Source organism: Protomyctophum parallelum (assembly GCF_964188405.1).
Source record: "Protomyctophum parallelum genome assembly, chromosome: 22".
Classification (NCBI taxonomy): domain Eukaryota; kingdom Metazoa; phylum Chordata; class Actinopteri; order Myctophiformes; family Myctophidae; genus Protomyctophum; species Protomyctophum parallelum.
The window spans coordinates 33,944,268-33,963,473 of record NC_139714.1 but is presented as its reverse complement, the minus strand read 5'-3'; the positions used below and the strand labels follow the sequence as shown (position 1 = coordinate 33,963,473).

The window sequence follows — 19,206 nt, the reverse complement described above, 5'->3', positions numbered from 1 at the left end:
AACCATACTATGTGTATAAACGGTGCATTTTAGGGCAGGAAATAAACGTTACCTGACTAATGAACGGGCTAATTTTAAGCTAGCAGGCCACGCTGCTATTCTTTTTTTTTCCCCATCTCTCTTTTTATGTCGCGCGAGCGTGTTGCTTTGCTGGATTAAAACAATTACGTAATTTCAGCTGAATACTTTTATAATTCATTTGGAATTTCCTCATTTTGGCCGAAAATACACAATCATTGTCCAACGTGACAGAAACATACAAGTGTTTAAATGAGCTTTAAATCCAGGTAGCACCAGCCATGTTGACACGAGGTGTTTGCAGCGAGGCAATAGGACGTGTCAGACTAATACAAAAGATAACACTTTAATGCTATTTAAGTGAGCGAAACATAACGCGTGTTTGTTGTTGTGTTCGGGTGTTTTTGTGTTGACGTTTAGCATCCGCGCGCATGACAGTCCCCCGGCTAGCTGGCAGGCGGCTAATGCTAATCGGCATGAATGCCACTCGCAAAGATTTTGAGTTCCGTATTAAAACTCTTAACAATAACAACCCTAACAGGTTGTTCTGTTTTTTATTATTATTTTAAACAGGTTGCCAACTGGTTGCATGGTTTAGGTTGACGTATAGCATCTGGAAGTTAGCTTCCCGGGTAACCATCACAGGCTGCAGGTTTAGCGCTAACTGCAGCTGCTGTCATTGCAGGAAGCTCATTCTAATGTGTGTCCATTTAAAATGAGACGTTAGCAGATTTTGACCATGGAATGTGTATTGACATGCGTAGCTAACTGAGTTTTCCCCAGTATATTTTATTGAATGATATCCATATTTAGCCGTCATGTTTGCAGTGACAGTCTAGTGTTATGTTAACATAAGGGGTGTGGTATTCTGTGAAACAGCATATGGGGCTGTCGGCATCCCTGGAAAATAGAAGTAGTAACTGATCAAGTATTTGTATAGCCTACTGGAAACGAAAGTAATGAACGTTAGTGTCGTGTGCACAGCATGCAAAGTATTTGTGCCAGGGTGAGGTGACTTACTGAACGTTTTATTCACTAAAATACGTTGCATAATACAGCTTTTTACACATGAGGATTTTACTGTGAAGTATCTGAAACTGTAGCACTATGGTGGTCTGGTACAAAGCAAGGTAGAGGGGAAAGGCATCAGCAGAATTCACTGCCACTGAAATACTGTAAAAGAATATATGTAGAATAATACATGGATCTGTTATCTTACCAGCCACAGGATGCTTCTAGTAATTTGTGGTAATGTCAACTACCTATAGCTTGGGTCCAACCATAATCTTATTTTGGTTTATAAGAATAACTATGATTCTAGGTTTTAACGGCAACCAGTTGGAATAATAATTCACGTGTGGCTCTTCAGTTAGCTGTCCATACTGTCTGTCTTCTGTTTGTTTGTGGCTATCATGGCAAAGTCAGTCTGTTTCTGTATGAGGGTGACTGCTTGCTAGAAGTGTGTGTGACACTAAAGTGAGAACGAGTTATTTTTTTCATGTTGAGACTGGAAGCCTGTACCACCTGTCTCTCTAGTGTCTACTACATGACTGTCCAACTCTGAAAAGTACTACCAATCTATCTACCTGTCTACATGACTGAACTGACATGTCTGCCTTGTCTAACTTTGGCTCTCTACTCTGTGTCCACTCTGTGTCCATGCCTGTGTCCATATCATTCTGCCTGTCAGAACCTGATTATTCCCACCGTTAAATCACATGTGTAATATCTCTCTCTCTCTCTCTCTCTCTCTCTCTCGCTCTCTCTCTCTCTCTCTCTCGCTCTCTCTCTCTCTCTCTCTCTCTCTCTCTCGCTCTCTCTCTCTAGGTTCATGGCAACCAATGACCTGATGTCTGAGCTGCAGAAGGATTCAATCAAACTGGATGATGACAGCGAGAGGAAGGTCAGTTAATACCAGTTCCAGTTTTGTACAATTCATACCAGTTCAACTGCTTCTGTACTGTTTATAGTGGTTCTGTACTGTTCTGTACCAGTCCGTACCACATACAGTCCATACTCCATACCAGTTTGAGTTATGTACAGTTCATACCAGTTGTACATTGCAACATCATACAAGTCTAGTATAGTACATAACAAGTTCTATATAGTTTCCACCAGTTCAATACATTGTGTACAAGGTATGTACAGTACAGCAGTGGTTCACCAATAGCAGTAGTGCTATTTGAAAGATATTGAAACATTGTGACAGATTTTGAATCCTTTTCATCAACATCAACACTGTACAAATCTTTAGAGATTGTGCCAAATTCAATTCCATTTGGGGGTCCTTGACATAAACGTTCGAGGATGCACTTATATACAGTTCATACCAGTTCTATAACAGTAGACGTCCTGAATGAATAGGATTGAAACCACATTAGATCAGTTGATTGACTGACTTGCTGAATAATTAACAGGTGGTGAAGATGATTTTGAAGTTGTTGGAAGATAAAAATGGAGAAGTTCAAAACCTGGCTGTTAAATGGTAAGTACACATACAGTCATGCACATACTAGCACACTACATTCAGTGTATGCATATGTTGTGGTTGTCAGATTGGGCATCATCATCATTCGAGTGCCCTCGAGATCTGCGACATAAGCTGCTTCCACTGGTCTCTGTTGCTCATTGCCACACCAAGTTCTTTGATGTGTTCAAGTTGAATCAGATATTCAAGAAGACAATTTGGTGCCGGTCAAAAATGTGGAAGATATTTCAGTTTTCTGGACAAATGGGGAAAAGCATGCTTATGTAGATGACTATATGGTGGTGTTTATGTTGCACTAAAAAAACATACCCAGCCTTTATTTGGCGTGGTCGAGAGGGGTGATAATGATAAGCTTATGCTGATTGGTCAGCTGTTATATTTTCCTTAGGGGGTTATACAGCAGCCGACCAGTCATCATAGCTACAGTAACACTGAGTCAGAGTGACCTGGCTAGTAGCTACATAGTCTCGTGTAGCCAGGCAACTATTCCACAATCTGTGAATGCTATATAAATTGTCTGGAACTACACCTCCCGAAATCTGAGTAAGGATGCTGCCATTTCCATTCACAAAAATATATTTTAAAATATCTTGTCCTTTTCTGCTAAGCAACAAGCTATATATGCTTAGATGGTTTATATTTTATAAACCATTATAAATTTGGGCGATTGTAAAGACGAAACAGAAGTGGGGAGGAGGGGAGAGTGGGGAGGCTTCACTTCCGCTTCATCGCTTACTCGTCATGATAGAGCTTCTGTTGTAATTTTAGATTGTTGCTATTTATTCTCAGATGAGAATATGGAGATAGGATGTTTCTGCCCGACAGCAACAATATATAGCAAAATGTGTTTTTCAGAAAACTGTTAAGATTTTAGGAGGCATTTGTAAAACTGGCTTCAGGTCAGGAAGTTAAAGCTATACAATATGACCCTTTTTTTTTTGCTTTCGCCTTTTTTTCTTTTTATTGATAGAGGGATAGATGAAAGTAAGCTGACAGGAAATGGGGGGGGGGGGGGGGGGGATGATCGGGATGATCGGGAGTCAAACCAGTTGCAGACTGCCAGACTGGATTACCAGCCAAGGTGTCCAGACAGCTATGCCAGCTGCCCAGGCCATAATATCACTTTTTTGTGAAATAGTTGAAATGCTATTTATTATTTTGATCAATCTGTCTGTTTCTACACTAAAACATAACTGTCGTGTCGTGCTTGTATTTGGTCTCCTTGCTCATGTGTTGAGAAGTCTAAGATCCTGTGGTAGGTTCTGAAATGTGGGTACTGATTCAACTGAAGATCAAAATTCCATTTCTCCCTGGAGTAAGAAAGTGTGCCCTATTAGCAGCACTTGTGCAGAGGACCTGGGTTCGAATCTGGGGTAGGACAAACATGGTTGCTGTGGAGTTCTTGGGTAGAATCTTCGGGAGGTAATCTCGCGAACTGCCAAATGTCTTGTGCACACTGCCAATAGGCCAATAGCCTTCCTATTTTCGCTACTTTTTAGATATTTTTGGGTTCTATAAATATGTTTTTGTAAGATAAGCCTTTTTATTGATAGAGAAAGTAGACCGACAGGAAATGGAGAAAGAGAGAGAGAAAGATGGGAGTGACACGCAGCACAGGTTGTCAGCATCCGGAGTCATTTTTAATGGACATGGTGTCCCATGAGATTTTAATTAGTTGGATGAACCAGCTCAGTGGCCTTGTGGTTAGAGTGTCCGCCCTCAGGTCGGGGGTCGATACCCGGCCGGCTCATACCAAAGACTATGAGAAATGGGATCCAGTGCCTCCCTGCTTGGATTGGGGGTAAATCCCGGGGACATACTAGCGTCATGTTCAGGGGGTGTACTTAGACATCATGTCCAGGGGCTGTACTTGTACATCAAGCTGCCCCACGCTACAGAAACAGGAGATAGGCACCTGCCCCTATGGGTCTCATGGCTCGGCAAAGGCTGACAGATAATAAAAATGTATTTTCTAGCTAACGGAAACGGCTATGTTTTGTGATTAGCCTGGGCCCTCTGGTGAGCAAGGTGAAGGAGTACCAGGTTGAGACCATTGTGGACACGCTGTGCACCAACATGCTGTCTGACAAAGAGCAGCTGCGAGACATCTCGTCCATCGGACTGAAGACTGTTATTGGCGAACTTCCCCCTGCCTCTAGTGGTATGTTTACAAGTATTGTTACTAATACTGCTGTTATACTGGTACTAATGTTAATAAATACTAATGTTATTACTACTAATAAATGTTCTAGGATAACTTCCACCTGTCTTTAGTGGTATTGTTTACTGTACTGCTGTTAATACTACTACGTAGTTCTACAATTATCATTAATAGTTTTACTATTGTTATTTCTACTACCTGCATAGAAGCATCCATAATTCATTGATATTGTATGTTAATTAACTAATTTAGGTCATTTTCACTCACCACCCTTTTTTTACAACAAATCCTGGTAACTTATTTATAAATAAAAAAAAGTAGGTTCAGCTTCCTGTTTAAATTGGAAAAAACAAAAGATTTTCATGCTTTTCAGTTTTCTTCATGTTGGGATGTTGCTAACTTAATGTTGCAAGTTACATAGATGGTAACAACAAAGCAGGCCAGACACCTAAACTACTGATTTACTGACATCTAAACCACTGATTTACTAAAATCCTGGTTCATTGTCTCTCGAATTATCAAAACCTCGGTCAAAGTGCTTGGTTTAATATTTTTAAGTCTTATTATTATTATTATTATTATTATCAACTTTCCCTCACAAATAGGCTTCCTGTCACCTATTAATCTTACGTTGTCATTATTTGTCCCAGGACCCAACGCTAAAATCGAGAGAGGGAAAAAAAACATACAGAGTCAACAACTTGCTTGTTTTACCCACAAATAACATCATTTTAGGCTTGCTGTGCTGCCTCTGTGGCCCCATGGCCCGCTGTTCCTAACAAGCCTGGAGCTAATAGTTTGGTACGAGGTGTACTTCCGTAGGATTTCTTTGCTAAAATTGACTTTTGGCTTTTATAGGGACCAAACTGTCAGAAAATGATGGGGTTCAAATTTTCCCGACCCCCGACCGAGTGTACTCCAAAAATGTACTTAAGTACAATACTTGTGTACTATGTCCACCACTGCAAGCTTGAATAATTATCATCGGTCACTTGAAATACCTATCACAGTCTGTTACAGTCACAGTAAAGGTTGTTGCACACCGGCCGCGTTTTTCGGAAAATCGATGGAGAAACGCCGCTAAAAATCCGAAAAACGCGCTCGGTGTGTGGGGACCTTAAGGGTTCGGATTAATTGAGAATCTTATGAACACTCAGGTTGAACATAGGATGACACTTTTTGATCTCTCTTCCTGCTCCTGCAGATGAAACATGGAGTCTGTTCCACATCATCACAGTGTGATGCCCAATTTACTTTCATGAGTCATCTCCCGAACCCTGCTAGTTCCCTCTGTCTTAGTGAAGGTGTAAGCGTAGACATCTCAATTGGAATTGTTCAAGCTAACCTGCCGAGAGCAGACGTCGACGGAAAGAAAGAAAACCATGCTTTCTCAAGAAGTTTGATCTTCTGAGGTGGGAATGTTCACAGGTTTCTCAATTAATTTGAACAATGTATTTGGCTCCTGAGGTGACTTTATCTTGGACACAATATAGTTTTCAATAGTGGTTTTCAACCCTTTTCATATCAAGTTCCATTATTTATTCGGCATTTGTGCCTACATAATGTGTAGTTGTGTACACGTAATGCGTAAACAATAAAATTCCAGCCCATGCCCCCTGGTAGAAATACGTATTTTATTTATGCATCATAATATATGCAGAAAATATCAATCAATCTCTCTAGGCTCAGCGCTAGCAGCCAGTGTTTGTAAGAAGATAACTGGCAGACTGACAAGTGCCATCGCCAAACAGGAAGATGTGTCTGTTCAGCTGGAGGCCCTCGACATCATGGCGGACATGCTCTGCAGGTAACCACACTGTGTGTGTGTGTGTGTGTTGATTCTGATTTGACTGGTTTCTGTTTAGACCATGTAGTAAAGCTCACGGTAATCTACACCTTAAATCAGTTTATATCAATCCCAGGCACGTTACAGTGATCCAGCATATTCCTAGCTGAACTAGGGAAGGAAAGCGCTTGATTTCCTTACAAACCCTGGCCATGTGGGCTTATAAGCACCGCCCACGCACATAGGATGGTGAGTGGTGACTGAATGACTCCGGCCCGGGTGGCGCTTGTAAATACACAAGTGACCCCTATTCCCTCGTCACTCAGAACAGCTGTTCGCTAAGTAGCTATGCTAGCTGTTTTGATGTGATGTTCACAGACATATTGGCTAAATCTGGATTTCATTATGTATTTATTTTAGAGCTGGGACTCGATTAAAAAAAAATATCTAATTAATCAGAGGCTTTGCGATTAATTAATCGCATTTTAATCGCATATCAATATTCAACCCGAGAACAGAGAGAAACCTTTTTTTTTAATATTTTTTGGTATCCCAGTGAATCAATGAATAGTGACTACAGGATACCACTCATGTTCAACAATTTACTGTCATTAATATACCTGTTGTTGAAATAATAATAAAAAGTCACCCCATTCTGTGTTGCCTAGAACTGGAGGTCTGAAAGAAAATTAGTAACAGTAACAAGTACATCTCAGTGACATCACAAAGCTGTACTTACTTCATATTGTTACTGTTTTTTGTCAGACCTCCAGTTCTAGGCAACACAAAATGGGGTGACTTTTTATTATTTCCAGTTTTCAGTACTATGGAAAAGCGCCCAGTGAGAAACGTTCCGCAGTGAAAAAAAAGGTGCGATTAATTTATCTGTAGTTAATCGCGATACATTTTTCTGTAGTTAATTAATCTAAATTAATCGCAATTAGTCCCGGCCCTAATTTATTTATAATTTTTCTTTGTTTAGTTTTTTTGCCTTTTTTTTTTTTTTTTTTTTTTTAAAGATATTTTTTTGCGGCTTACGCCTTTTATTAATTTTTGAAGGGACAGACAGTAGGCTGACAGGAAACGGGAGAGAGATGGGGGGATGACATGCAGTAAAGGCCGTGTCGGGTCCGGGAGTCGAACCCGCGGCACACTGCGACTGGATTACCAGTCCGGTGCCCAGACCGTTACGCTACGGCCTGGGCCTAAGTTTTTTTGCCTTTATTGATAGATCTTTACAGTATTACGACAGGGGGGGGGGGGGAAGACATGTGGCAAAGGTTGTCGGGTTCAGGACTCGAACCCGCGACACACCGTCAGGCTGGATTGCCAGCCTAGGTGCCTGGACTGGCGCCCGCTCTACCGTGGCCCAGGCCACTATGTATTTGTTTGGTAAAGTTTGTCATAAACACACAGCCCCCCTGAGTACACCAGGAAGTGGCTCTATCTGGTGGCCCCAAAGTGTAACTACTTTCTTCAGTGATTAACCCATTCTGACCTGAGATCAGATTCATACGAGGTTTCCACTGGACACACACTGGTCTGATGAACCCATTCTGACTTGAGATCAGATTCTAAAAATGTCAGTCGTTCTTCGATTTTTCAAAAATAGCAGACCTACAAGCTCGTATCGCGCCACTCGGTGGCGCGATATGAGCTTGTAGATCTGCTATTTTTCAATAGATAAAGCATAACATGATGCTGACACCAAAATGGGTGCCCGGTCAGAATGGGTTAAATTAGGAATAGTTTTTTGCCATGTTTGTAAATGTTTTAGAAAAGCAATAAGCCGTGCGAGGTTATCTTGTATTTTAGAGAGGATTGGAGACACTCTGCTGCGTGTCGTGCCTCACCACGCCTCTCAGCCAGGTAACCTCACACCTCTTGTGGCTTATTGATTTATTAAGTCACTCATTCTTTGTCTGTCTGTCTGTCTGTACAGACAGGGAGGATTGTTGGTGAACTTCCATCCCTCTATCCTGAGCTGTCTGCTTCCCCAGCTCACATCTCCTCGCCTGGCTGTCAGAAAGGTACTACTGACCCCTAACCCTAGATATTAAAATGACACAGGGTGGTGGGAATTGTGAGTAATCCTTAGATTCAATTTATTTTGATTTAAAATAGATTCTATTTTCATCAGTGACAGTGTTATTATTAGTTTGTTAGATATATGGTTATTTTTGAATGATGCCTTTTATTAAAAGTTGTCCTTAAACTTGATTTTAATCTGGTTACATTTGATTTTAATATAACCTATTCTGTTTTCTTCCCGGTATTGTCAAACCAGCTTAAATAAAATTCTGTCTTCTGGTACCTTATGTGGACTTCAATATACTCCCGCCGTTGAGTTTAGTTGAGGAGCTACTGCGCTTACTCGCAGCTCTTTGCTCCCTCGGGTAGGCTGTGTAAGGGCTTGTGTTTGCATTGATATGCTTGGTTTATACTTGGATGCTTGCCGGTGTTGTGCACTGAAGATGGCCAGTATGCATTGTGAACTTACTGGTAGATTTGGCTACTTTCGGTATGCGACACAACGCACAGCCAAGTATAAATCAGGTCATTAGTTGACTTCAGGGCAGTGGCATGGATAGTTGGGCTGGGTGATATCACAATATCACAATATTTTGGATCAAATTCCTCTCATTAATATAGTGGAGATTAACCCATTCTGACCTGAGATCCGATTCTAAAAATGTCTATTACATCCTGACAGTTTCATTATTAACCCATTCTGACCTGAGATCAGATTCTAAAAGTGTCTTTGATTTTTCAAAAATAGCAGACCTACAAGCTCGTATCGCGCCACTCGGTGGCGCGATATGAGCTTGTAGGTCTGCTATTTTTCAATAGCTAAAGCATAACATGATGCCAACACCAAAATGGGTGCCCGGTCAGAATGGATTAACATTGGTACTTTGACAAAATAGATACACAAATGAGATGTCTGATGAATAATCATCAAGTAGGGAAAGACATAATGTAACTAGCTAGAACAGTCGGGTAAATTCACACAATTATACCACTTTACTGTTCTGCAGCATTAAGCGCTGAGCTTAATCTTATGTCATGATATTGATATTATTATTATTACCCAGCCCTAATGGATTTAGTCCGGCAGCCAACTTTATTTTCGTTTAAAGTGGGAAATTTGGTATATACGGTAAGTTTTTTTTATTGGCCTAAAATATATATGGTCTATATACATTTACATAGTTATATATTTAGCATGGAGCAATTGTTTTTATAGGGGGATATATTTGACCATACCATTAGCCTCCTATATAAGGCAAGATTTTCAACATTTCATTATGCTTTATGTAACATGTGACTTGTCAAACTAGCCATAGCCAACCAAAATGGGCTGATCTACCCCTATAAAACGAATTGCTCCATGCTGACAGCCGGACAGCAAGTGGATTAATTAATGTAGGCATATAGACAATACTGTAGGCCAATAAAACAAAACTATATATCAAATGTCCCACTACACACCCCCTGCTGCTGGACTAATAGTACTGATTGCTGGCATGTGATGATGAGAACAAGGCCATATTGAAAATGCTATTGGATATTCTTTTTTTTAAAGAAATCAAGTTATTGTATCAAAGATTTTCGTGACAACTCCTGATGTTTTACTAATGGAGTCGTAGTGCGTTAGTACTAATGATTACTCCTTACACTAATGATAGCAGTGTTAGAGGGCTGGTACTAATTCATATGAATGTGAAAAGAGGAAGTGTAACACATAACTAATTAACTAATTTCATTACAATTCTACAACAGAAAGTCATTGTTCATATTGTTATGGTAGGACAGGACAGGACTGGATCACACGCGGTGATGTTGAAATTGTTAATATTATTATTATTCTGTTATCAGAGGACCATCATGGCTCTGGGTCACCTGGTGATGTCATGTGGGAACTTGGTGTTCATTGACCTAATCGAACACCTGCTGTCTGAACTGGGACGCACATGGGACGCCCTGAACATGTCAACCACCAGAACATACATCCAGTGTACGGCTGCCATCAGCAGACAGGCTGGACATCGCATCGGTAAGACGGCTAAATGGACAAGTCTTCACAATTCTTGTTTTCTGTCTTTTGTCATAGAAATTATGTTACATTAATTATTAAGCAGCATTATTAATCGGTCGTCATATCGGTATGGGATTGTTTTTGACTTAAAAATGCAGAATCTCTATCAAAGTTTCAAACCGATATGAAAATAAATATGATGTCTCGCAGTACTAATTACGATGACTGATTATGTGCTCATTGAATGTCCGTGGACTGAAGTGCAGACCGAGCTGAGAGTGCTCTACTGTCAGTTGACAGACTGGTGCCTTAGAGTATATATATGAATAGAGAAGGCACCCAGAGGAAATCTTGAGGCGAAATGGACATAGTGGCCGAATGAAGGTATTGCAGCCTGGCCCCAAACACATGAACGCGCTGTCCGTTGACTAACATTGTACACGTTCACGACGGACGACGCTCGTGCGCGTTCAACGGCAGCGCGTTCATGTGTTTGGGGCCACTCACCATTGCAATCCGTCCCAGAATGCACTCTGTTCCTACCAGGAAGGAGGAGTGAATCCGCCTCATGCGCTTTTGAGCAACTTAATGCAAGTGGATGGGAGGAGAACTCGGGTGTCTTCTCTATAGATATATAACTCTATGACTGGTGCAGACTCTCAGTGAACAGTCTATAGTAACCGTCCGCTCTTACAAGGTGAATTTACTTTGAATCTTTTGTTTACCGAAGCAGTAGTCATGACAAACGGAAGCATTTCGGCTACTCGGCACTGATGAAGGCCAAAGAAAATGCACCTTGTGAGTGTGTACAGTGTCTATAGACTAGTTCCTTCTGTCCAATTGTTCTGGGGGAGAAACAAATTTGTTATGTACTGCCAGTGACGATTGAGGTCAGTACTGTTCCCATTACAAGGCAGTGGTGCACCATGCCCAACTTCTTCAGTCTCCTGAGAAAGTAAAAGTGGTGCTGTGCCAGAATGGGTTGTGATTGAATTGACATCACATATTTGTGTTCTTTACGTTCCTTATTTCCTTCAGTCCAAGTGATGAAAATATGATTAGTAGTCAAGTCACATCTTACTTTGTGATATTTGACCAATTCACTGTTTGTCTACCTATCTACCATCTATGTCTGTCTTTCAGGTGAATATCTGGAGAAGATCATTCCGTTGGTGGTGAAGTTTTGTAACGTGGACGATGATGAATTGAGAGAGTACTGCATCCAAGCGTTTGAGTCCTTCGTTAGGAGGTACTCGTACATAGCAGAGTTATTATTGTTATATCATTCATTCATCGTTTTTAGTGTTTTTGTAGTTTTCAGTTTTGTAAGTGCAGAAGTTGTCTTGTTTTGGAATAGAGCACTGAAGTATTTTTTCCCCATTCAGAATTGCCATAGTCACCTTATATTGTGCCTAATAAGAACTGTGTTCCAAAAATAAACGAATGATCCCGGCCGTATGTTTATGAAGAATCACTGACGGCGAGAAAGCACTAATGTTACTGCCGCTGAATTACGGTAGTTACATTTTTGCCAGAAACGGACAAATATGTATCAAATATAAACGATGCAGAGCTACCTCCCCGACAATATCACAGAGGCAGTTTGTTTATTCTTTGGACCACAGCGCTATATGAGACTATTTAAGGTGACCCGATGTTGTTCTCCATATAGGAAAAACCTTCGCAACCCAGGGGATGAAGGAGTGAAGTCAGGACATGGATACTCTATTGTATTGACTAGTATTTTAGTTTATTTGTTTTGCAATAACACTGTAGATGTTGTTGTCAGGTGTCCTAAGGAGGTGTACCCCCACGTTCCCACGGTGATCTCACTGTGTCTGCGCTACCTGACCTATGATCCCAACTACAACTACGATGATGAAGATGAGGATGACAACGCTATGGATGCGGAACAGAATGACGAAGATTACCAAGGTAACCACAGAGCCAAGGTTTTAACTGCCAGTGATGTTGAGTACAGTGATTATGATTAAGTTGTATTATGTTGTGTCTCTAGTACCTCTTTTTTTTCACCTTAGAAATATTGCATGAATCAGAGCCTATTTGTCCTTGGACGATACAAAAACGCTAATCCGCTGCCTAAGAAAACAACTGACAGACTACGACTTGTACAAAATGCAGCAGCTAGAGTTGTAACTAGAACTAAGATGAGAGAACATATTACTCCAGTTTTGGCATCACTGCACTGGCTTCCTGTTGTTTTTAGGATTGATTTTAAAATTATTTTACTTGTCTATAAAGCTCTCAATGGTCTCGCACCTCCGTACCTACATGACTGCCTGCCTAAATATGTCCCAAACCGCCCCCTAAGGTCTTCCACCGCCGGCCTGCTCGCTTTGCCTAAAAAAATGGCAACAAAAAAATACGGGGAAGCAGCTTTTTGCTTCTACGGGCCGTCGGCATGGAACAAGCTCCCACTGTACCTTCGTCAGGCAGCCTCTGTAGACATTTTTAAAGCTCAGCTCAAGACCCACCTCTACAACATAGCTTTTAAGTGAACTTTTATTTTTATTTATTATTTCTATTATTTTTATTACTATTTTTAAATGTCGTTGCCTTATTTTATCTGTTCTTATCTTTGTACCACTGCCTTCTCCGGATTTGACACTGCGTTATTGTCCTATTGTTTTAACTGCTTGCCTGTTTTAATACTGTTTTATTTTGCTTTTGTTTTTATTATCTTCTCTGCTCTGTAAAGCACTTTGAGCTACATTTATGTATGAAAGGTGCTATATAAATAAAGTTTATTATTATTATTATTAGTGGTCCACAGAGGTACAACAAGGGGTACGTGAGACAAAGTGCAAAATGGAAGAATAGTTTAATTCTAAATCATTAACAAACTGCATGTGAACCTAACGATGTGTAAATTTAAAAAAGTAGAAAACCTTAATCATATTTTCATCATTTTCATATTGACATAAAACCTGGACCTTTTTATGTAAACATTTTCTAAGAAAAAGGTTTTATTCGGGCGTACTTGGATTCAGTAATGATTTGGAATGTATTTAAATTAGTCCACAGGAGTAAAATTATTTGGTTTTGGTTCCTCAACGTTGTAGTAGCAATGACGCATTAACAAAGAAATGATAGACTCGAGAATGATAGTAAGACTAGAAAAGTGTGCTCCTCACTTATGATGATGATGAAGGTAGTGATGGAGACGATGATGCTTATGATAATGTTACAGGCAGTGATGAAGAGTACAGTGATGATGATGACATCAGTTGGAAGGTGCGTCGTGCGTCGGCCAAGTGTCTGGATGCTGTCGTCTCGACCAGACATGAGATGCTTCCTGATTTCTATCGCTCCGTCTCCCCTGCACTCATCGCCCGCTTCAAGGTATCACTCCTACCTGTGACACCAATCATATTTTGTCATATGATGTACACGTACAGTAACAGAATTTCTACTGTATCTCCTAATGCAGGGATTCTCAGCCTGTGGGCTCTGAAGTGGGCCCCCAAATTATTTGCAAACACAAAGATTTTAATCATAATCCAAGCTGGATCAATTGATCATAACATGCTCTGAAAATGCACGGTGGGCTGTGAATTCTTTTGAGATTTTCAAGTTTGCCCTGATCCAGAAAAGATTGAAACCACTTTCCCAAAATCTAGTACACTTAAAGGACAACTTTAGTTTTTTTCAACCAAGGTTAATGTTTTAGGTTGTTATTAGAGAAACTAAAAGGTGAGTGTTAATCTTTTTTCATTTGCTGCTTTCTTTCGGAATTTAGCTGTTTTTGACAGGGCGGGGGCATTCGAGCATGGGTCTAAATATGTATTTTTTAACAAAAAAATTTGGTGATTTAATTTTTTATGGTTTACTATAGTCCTAATAAACGTCAGGAAATTACATCTGGCCACAGAAGATCACAGGATCTACTGAATGTGAAGGTAGCCTACTGGGGGAAGGCTTATACTGTGTGTATAGGCTCAATATGTCAGTTTGTCACATTCAATAGATCCTGTGATCTTTTGTGGCCAGATGTAATTTCCTGGCGTTTATTAGGACTATAGTAAACCATAAAAAAATAAATCACCATAAAATTGTGTTAAAAAATACAAATTTAGCCCCATGCTCAAATGCCCCCGCCCCCCTGCAAAAACTGCTAAAATCCCTAAAACGGAAGAAAGCAGCAAATGAAAGAAAATGAACACTCACCTTTTAGTTTCTCTAATAACAACCTAAAACATGAACCTTGGTTGAAAAAAACTAAAGTTGTCCTTTAAGTGGTTTTATACTTTGTCATGCCGCATGCTGAAAAGTCCTCCTGAAAGCTTGTAAATCTGCTGTTTTTGCCGCGTGACACTGATACGACGGAGCATACCTGAAACATTGAATGTTGCAGAAAAATCACAGCAGTCTTAAATATGGCTTAAATAAAGGTACATCCTTCAAAACGGTTAACCCAAACGTGTGTGTCTGTTGTGTGTAGGAGAGGGAGGAGAATGTGAAGGCAGACGTCTTCCATGCATATCTCTCTCTGCTGAAACAAACCCGACCCGCTCAGATGTGGATGTCCGATCCAGACGCTATGGAGCAAGGAGAGACGCCTCTAACCCTGTTACAGAGCCAGGTACACACAGAGACGCCTCTAACCCTGTTACAGAGCCAGGTACACACAGAGAGACGCCTCTAACCCTGTTACAGAGCCAGGTACACACAGAGAGACCTCTAATCCTGTTACAGAGCCAGGTACACACAGAGAGACGCCTCTAACCCTGTTACAGAGCCAGGTACACACAGAGACGCCTCTAACCCTGTTACAGAGCCAGGTACACACAGAGAGACGCCTCTAACCCTGTTACAGAGCCAGGTACACACAGAGACGCCTCTAACCCTGTTACAGAGCCAGGTACACAGAGAGACGCCTCTAACCCTGTTACAGAGCCAGGTACACACAGAGACGCCTCTAACCCTGTTACAGAGCCAGGTACACACAGAGAGACGCCTCTAACCCTGTTACAGAGCCAGGTACACACAGAGAGACGCCTCTAACCCTGTTACAGAGCCAGGTACACACAGAGAGACGCCTCTAACCCTGTTACAGAGCCAGGTACAGCATCTAACCCTGTTACAGAGCCAGGTACACACAGAGACGCCTCTAACCCTGTTACAGAGCCAGGTACACACAGAGAGACGCCTCTAACCCTGTTACAGAGCCAGGTACACACAGAGAGAGACGCCTCTAACCCTGTTACAGAGCCAGGTACACACAGAGACGCCTCTAACCCTGTTACAGAGCCAGGTACACACAGAGAGACGCCTCTAACCCTGTTACAGAGCCAGGTACACACAGAGACGCCTCTAACCCTGTTACAGAGCCAGGTACACACAGAGAGACGCCTCTAACCCTGTTACAGAGCCAGGTACACACAGAGAGACGCCTCTAACCCTGTTACAGAGCCAGGTACACACAGAGAGACGCCTCTAACCCTGTTACAGAGCCAGGGACACACAGAGAGACGCCTCTAACCCTGTTACAGAGCCAGGTACACACAGAGAGACGCCTCTAACCCTGTTACAGAGCCAGGTACACACAGAGAGACGCCTCTAACCCTGTTACAGAGCCAGGTACACACAGAGAGACGCCTCTAACCCTGTTACAGAGCCAGGTACCTCTAACCCTGTTACAGAGCCAGGTACACACAGAGACGCCTCTAACCCTGTTACAGAGCCAGGTACACACAGAGAGACGCCTCTAACCCTGTTACAGAGCCAGGGACACACAGAGAGACGCCTCTAACCCTGTTACAGAGCCAGGTACACACAGAGAGACGCCTCTAACCCTGTTACAGAGCCAGGTACACACAGAGAGACGCCTCTAACCCTGTTACAGAGCCAGGTACACACAGAGAGACGCCTCTAACCCTGTTACAGAGCCAGGTACACACAGAGACGCCTCTAACCCTGTTACAGAGCCAGGGACACACAGAGAGACGCCTCTAACCCTGTTACAGAGCCAGGTACACACAGAGAGACGCCTCTAACCCTGTTACAGAGCCAGGTACACACATGCGCATCGCGGCGCGAAGCGAAGCGAGCAGTGACTCTTTGGTTTAAACAACGTTATAGCGGAGAGAAAGGCATGCTTGCAGGTATCATTTATTTTAAATGATAAGCCTTCATGAAAGCAGTGACGCACAAATAATTAGGCTTCATAAAACACCCGACCGTAACAAGTCAACTGCCTGACACAGGCATTACCTCTCAAGCACCAGACCGTAACATGAATGCAACTCTTAAATTAATCAAACCCTCTAGGCTCTCTATTGAACAAAAAACGTAATAAAAGTAACAGTTTGGCTACCATTCAAAACAGTACACAAGTGTAAACAAATGAACATTTATTTCTTCTCCTCTTGCCGTAACATTACCTGAAATAAAGCGACATTTAATCGAGGCCTTATGACTTTTTCACTTTTGATGAATTGAACATGCATGCATGGTGGACCCTCTTGTAAACGAGTGTAATGCTTAATTGGGTCGTCCACTCAGTTAACAGTCTTTGTATTTCAGTTTGTGCTTGAAATGTACTGTAATTCTGCAAACTGTTAATACATTTCAATCAAACTCACAGCAGCAATTGCGAGGCGGCTCGCGGAGCAAAGGAGGAATTAAACAATAAACACTATAGTAGGCCTATCAGTGCAAAATAGTGCAGAAAATATGAACAGAGACATTACTTCTATTAACATAAGTAGGCTATATATAAACGAAAACAAAGTGCAGCATTATTCTTTTTTTTTATCAAACTCACAGCCGCAATTGCGAGGCGCAAGCATGGCTCGCGGAGGAGCAAAGGATCAATTAAACAAAACAAAATATAGTATCAGTGCAATATAGTTATCACTATACAGAAAATATGCAATATGAGCAGAGGCATTACTTCTCTTAACATAAGTATAAACGAAAACAAAGTGCAGCATTAATTCTTTTTTTTTTATACATAAACTAAAACCAAATGCAGGCCTGTGTGCTCACTGTGCCTTCATTTGAGGCTATACCGTAGGCCTATAACTAAATAAAACAAATGGCAAATGGCAAACAAATAAAAAGACAAAGTATAATTAAAAACTAAATAAAACAATAGGCTTAATATAGGCTACTGAGCTTGCCTTTAGCAATAGGCCTTTGATTGACACAATGACGACTCACGCTACTCACTGCTGTTGGTTTGGATCCGAATTTCGTTGTGTGCCAAAAAAACCAATGTGTCTACATTCTTTGGCAACAGGCAACTTCTATTTTTGTTGACAATAAATCCCGCTTTGGAGAAGATGCGCTCTGACGGTGTTGAAGTGGCAGGGATGGAGAGAATCCGCATAGCTACTGCTGCCAATTTGGGATAACGTGGCGCATTGTCTTTCCACCACGACAGTGGTCCGGAACTCGCTTTGGATTTGTCTCTAACAAAGTCATTCAGTTCTCTCTGCGCAGTCGGCCCCTCGTCCTGATCTCCCTCTGATCCATCATCATCGTCGTCTTCCATTAAGAGGAGTTGACGTGTTTTCTCTCGGTCCGTTATTTTAGGCCTCTTAGCCGGTGAAGCCGTGTCACTGCCACTGCCCTGGCTGTCGTCGTCACTCACGGCTTCCTCCCGGACCCTGACCGCTGGTCTCACTCTCAGGCCCTCAGCCAACGTTAACAGCTCCGTGTGCACGGCTTGCTTTTCCTCGTCAGATAGCCACTTTAACCTCTTGAAGCGGGGGTCGATGGCTGCGCCCAGAACAGCAGCATCAGTCGGGTCTGAGAATTCCCACCTCCTATTAATTTCCTCCGTCAGTTTACGTTTCAGAGCTTTTTTGGCGGGACTGTCGTCAGCTCCCACTGTGAGAAATTCGCTTTTAATCTTTGACAGCATTGGCACTACTCCTGATATGGACACATTTTCTTCTTTAGACAGCAGTTCAGTCAGAGTGAGAAAGGGCGCCAGGACGGCAGCGGTATCCTCTGCAATAGCCCACTGCTCCGTGGTCAGGTCGAGACTCCGGTCCGCTCTTCTGGTGATATTTGGATCAGACAGTACAGCGGATATTGGCCACCTTTGTTCACAGAGACGCTCTAGCATAGAATATGTGGAGTTCCAGCGTGTTGCGACATCTTGAATGAGGCAATGTTCCACGACATTCTGAGTGCGCTGTTTCTCTGTTAAGGCCGCAGTTTTGGTACAACTTTTTTTAAAGGCGGACACCAGTCGCCTTCCAAATCCCACGGTACGGGTTACTGGGTCGTGGTGTTTTAGTGCTGCATTAATGCAAAGCTGCAGTGTGTGCCCCGCGCAACGGACCCCCTTGACATTCGCCCAACTCTCTTCTCCTTGCAGTGTATTGAGGCACACAACCATATTAGATGCATTATCGCTAACGACAGCGACCCTCTTCTCTGCAGGTATACCGTATGCGTCGGCTACTTCTCCAAGTCTTGCTGCAATGTTTACGCCTGTGTGAGACTCCTCCATTATCTTGGTCTCTAGCACGTAATTTTTCATTTCCCAGTCGCTGTTTATCATGTGAGCTGTCACCGTCATGTATCCTTCCATTTTTATACTGGACCATATATCTGTTGTGAAACTAACTGCAGCGCACCCATCAATTTCACTACGAATGTGATTCTTAATCACTTTGTGTTTTACAGTAAGTTCACTTGAGACATACTCTCTCTTAGGCACAGTATAGCCTGGCTCT

General features: G+C 41.9%; 1 protein-coding gene across 2 annotated transcripts in view; it reads left to right on the top strand.

Moving 5' to 3' along the window:
- The window catches only part of cand1 (cullin-associated and neddylation-dissociated 1), a 41,259-nt gene that overhangs the window by 409 nt on the left and 21,644 nt on the right, over positions 1-19,206 (top strand). The window contains exons 2-11 of one of the 2 annotated variants that reach the window (XM_083758098.1): positions 1,846-1,921; positions 2,436-2,503; positions 4,513-4,667; positions 6,351-6,474; positions 8,396-8,483; positions 10,333-10,510; positions 11,636-11,741; positions 12,282-12,427; positions 13,704-13,855; positions 14,955-15,068. In XM_083758098.1, coding sequence (XP_083614224.1) covers positions 1,846-1,921; positions 2,436-2,503; positions 4,513-4,667; positions 6,351-6,474; positions 8,396-8,483; positions 10,333-10,510; positions 11,636-11,741; positions 12,282-12,427; positions 13,704-13,855; positions 14,955-15,068 — 1,207 coding nt within the window. Of the gene's footprint in view, positions 1-1,845; positions 1,922-2,435; positions 2,504-4,512; positions 4,668-6,350; positions 6,475-8,395; positions 8,484-10,332; positions 10,511-11,635; positions 11,742-12,281; positions 12,428-13,703; positions 13,856-14,954; positions 15,096-19,206 lie in introns of both variants that reach the window. The other variant, XM_083758097.1, reaches the window with a different exon arrangement.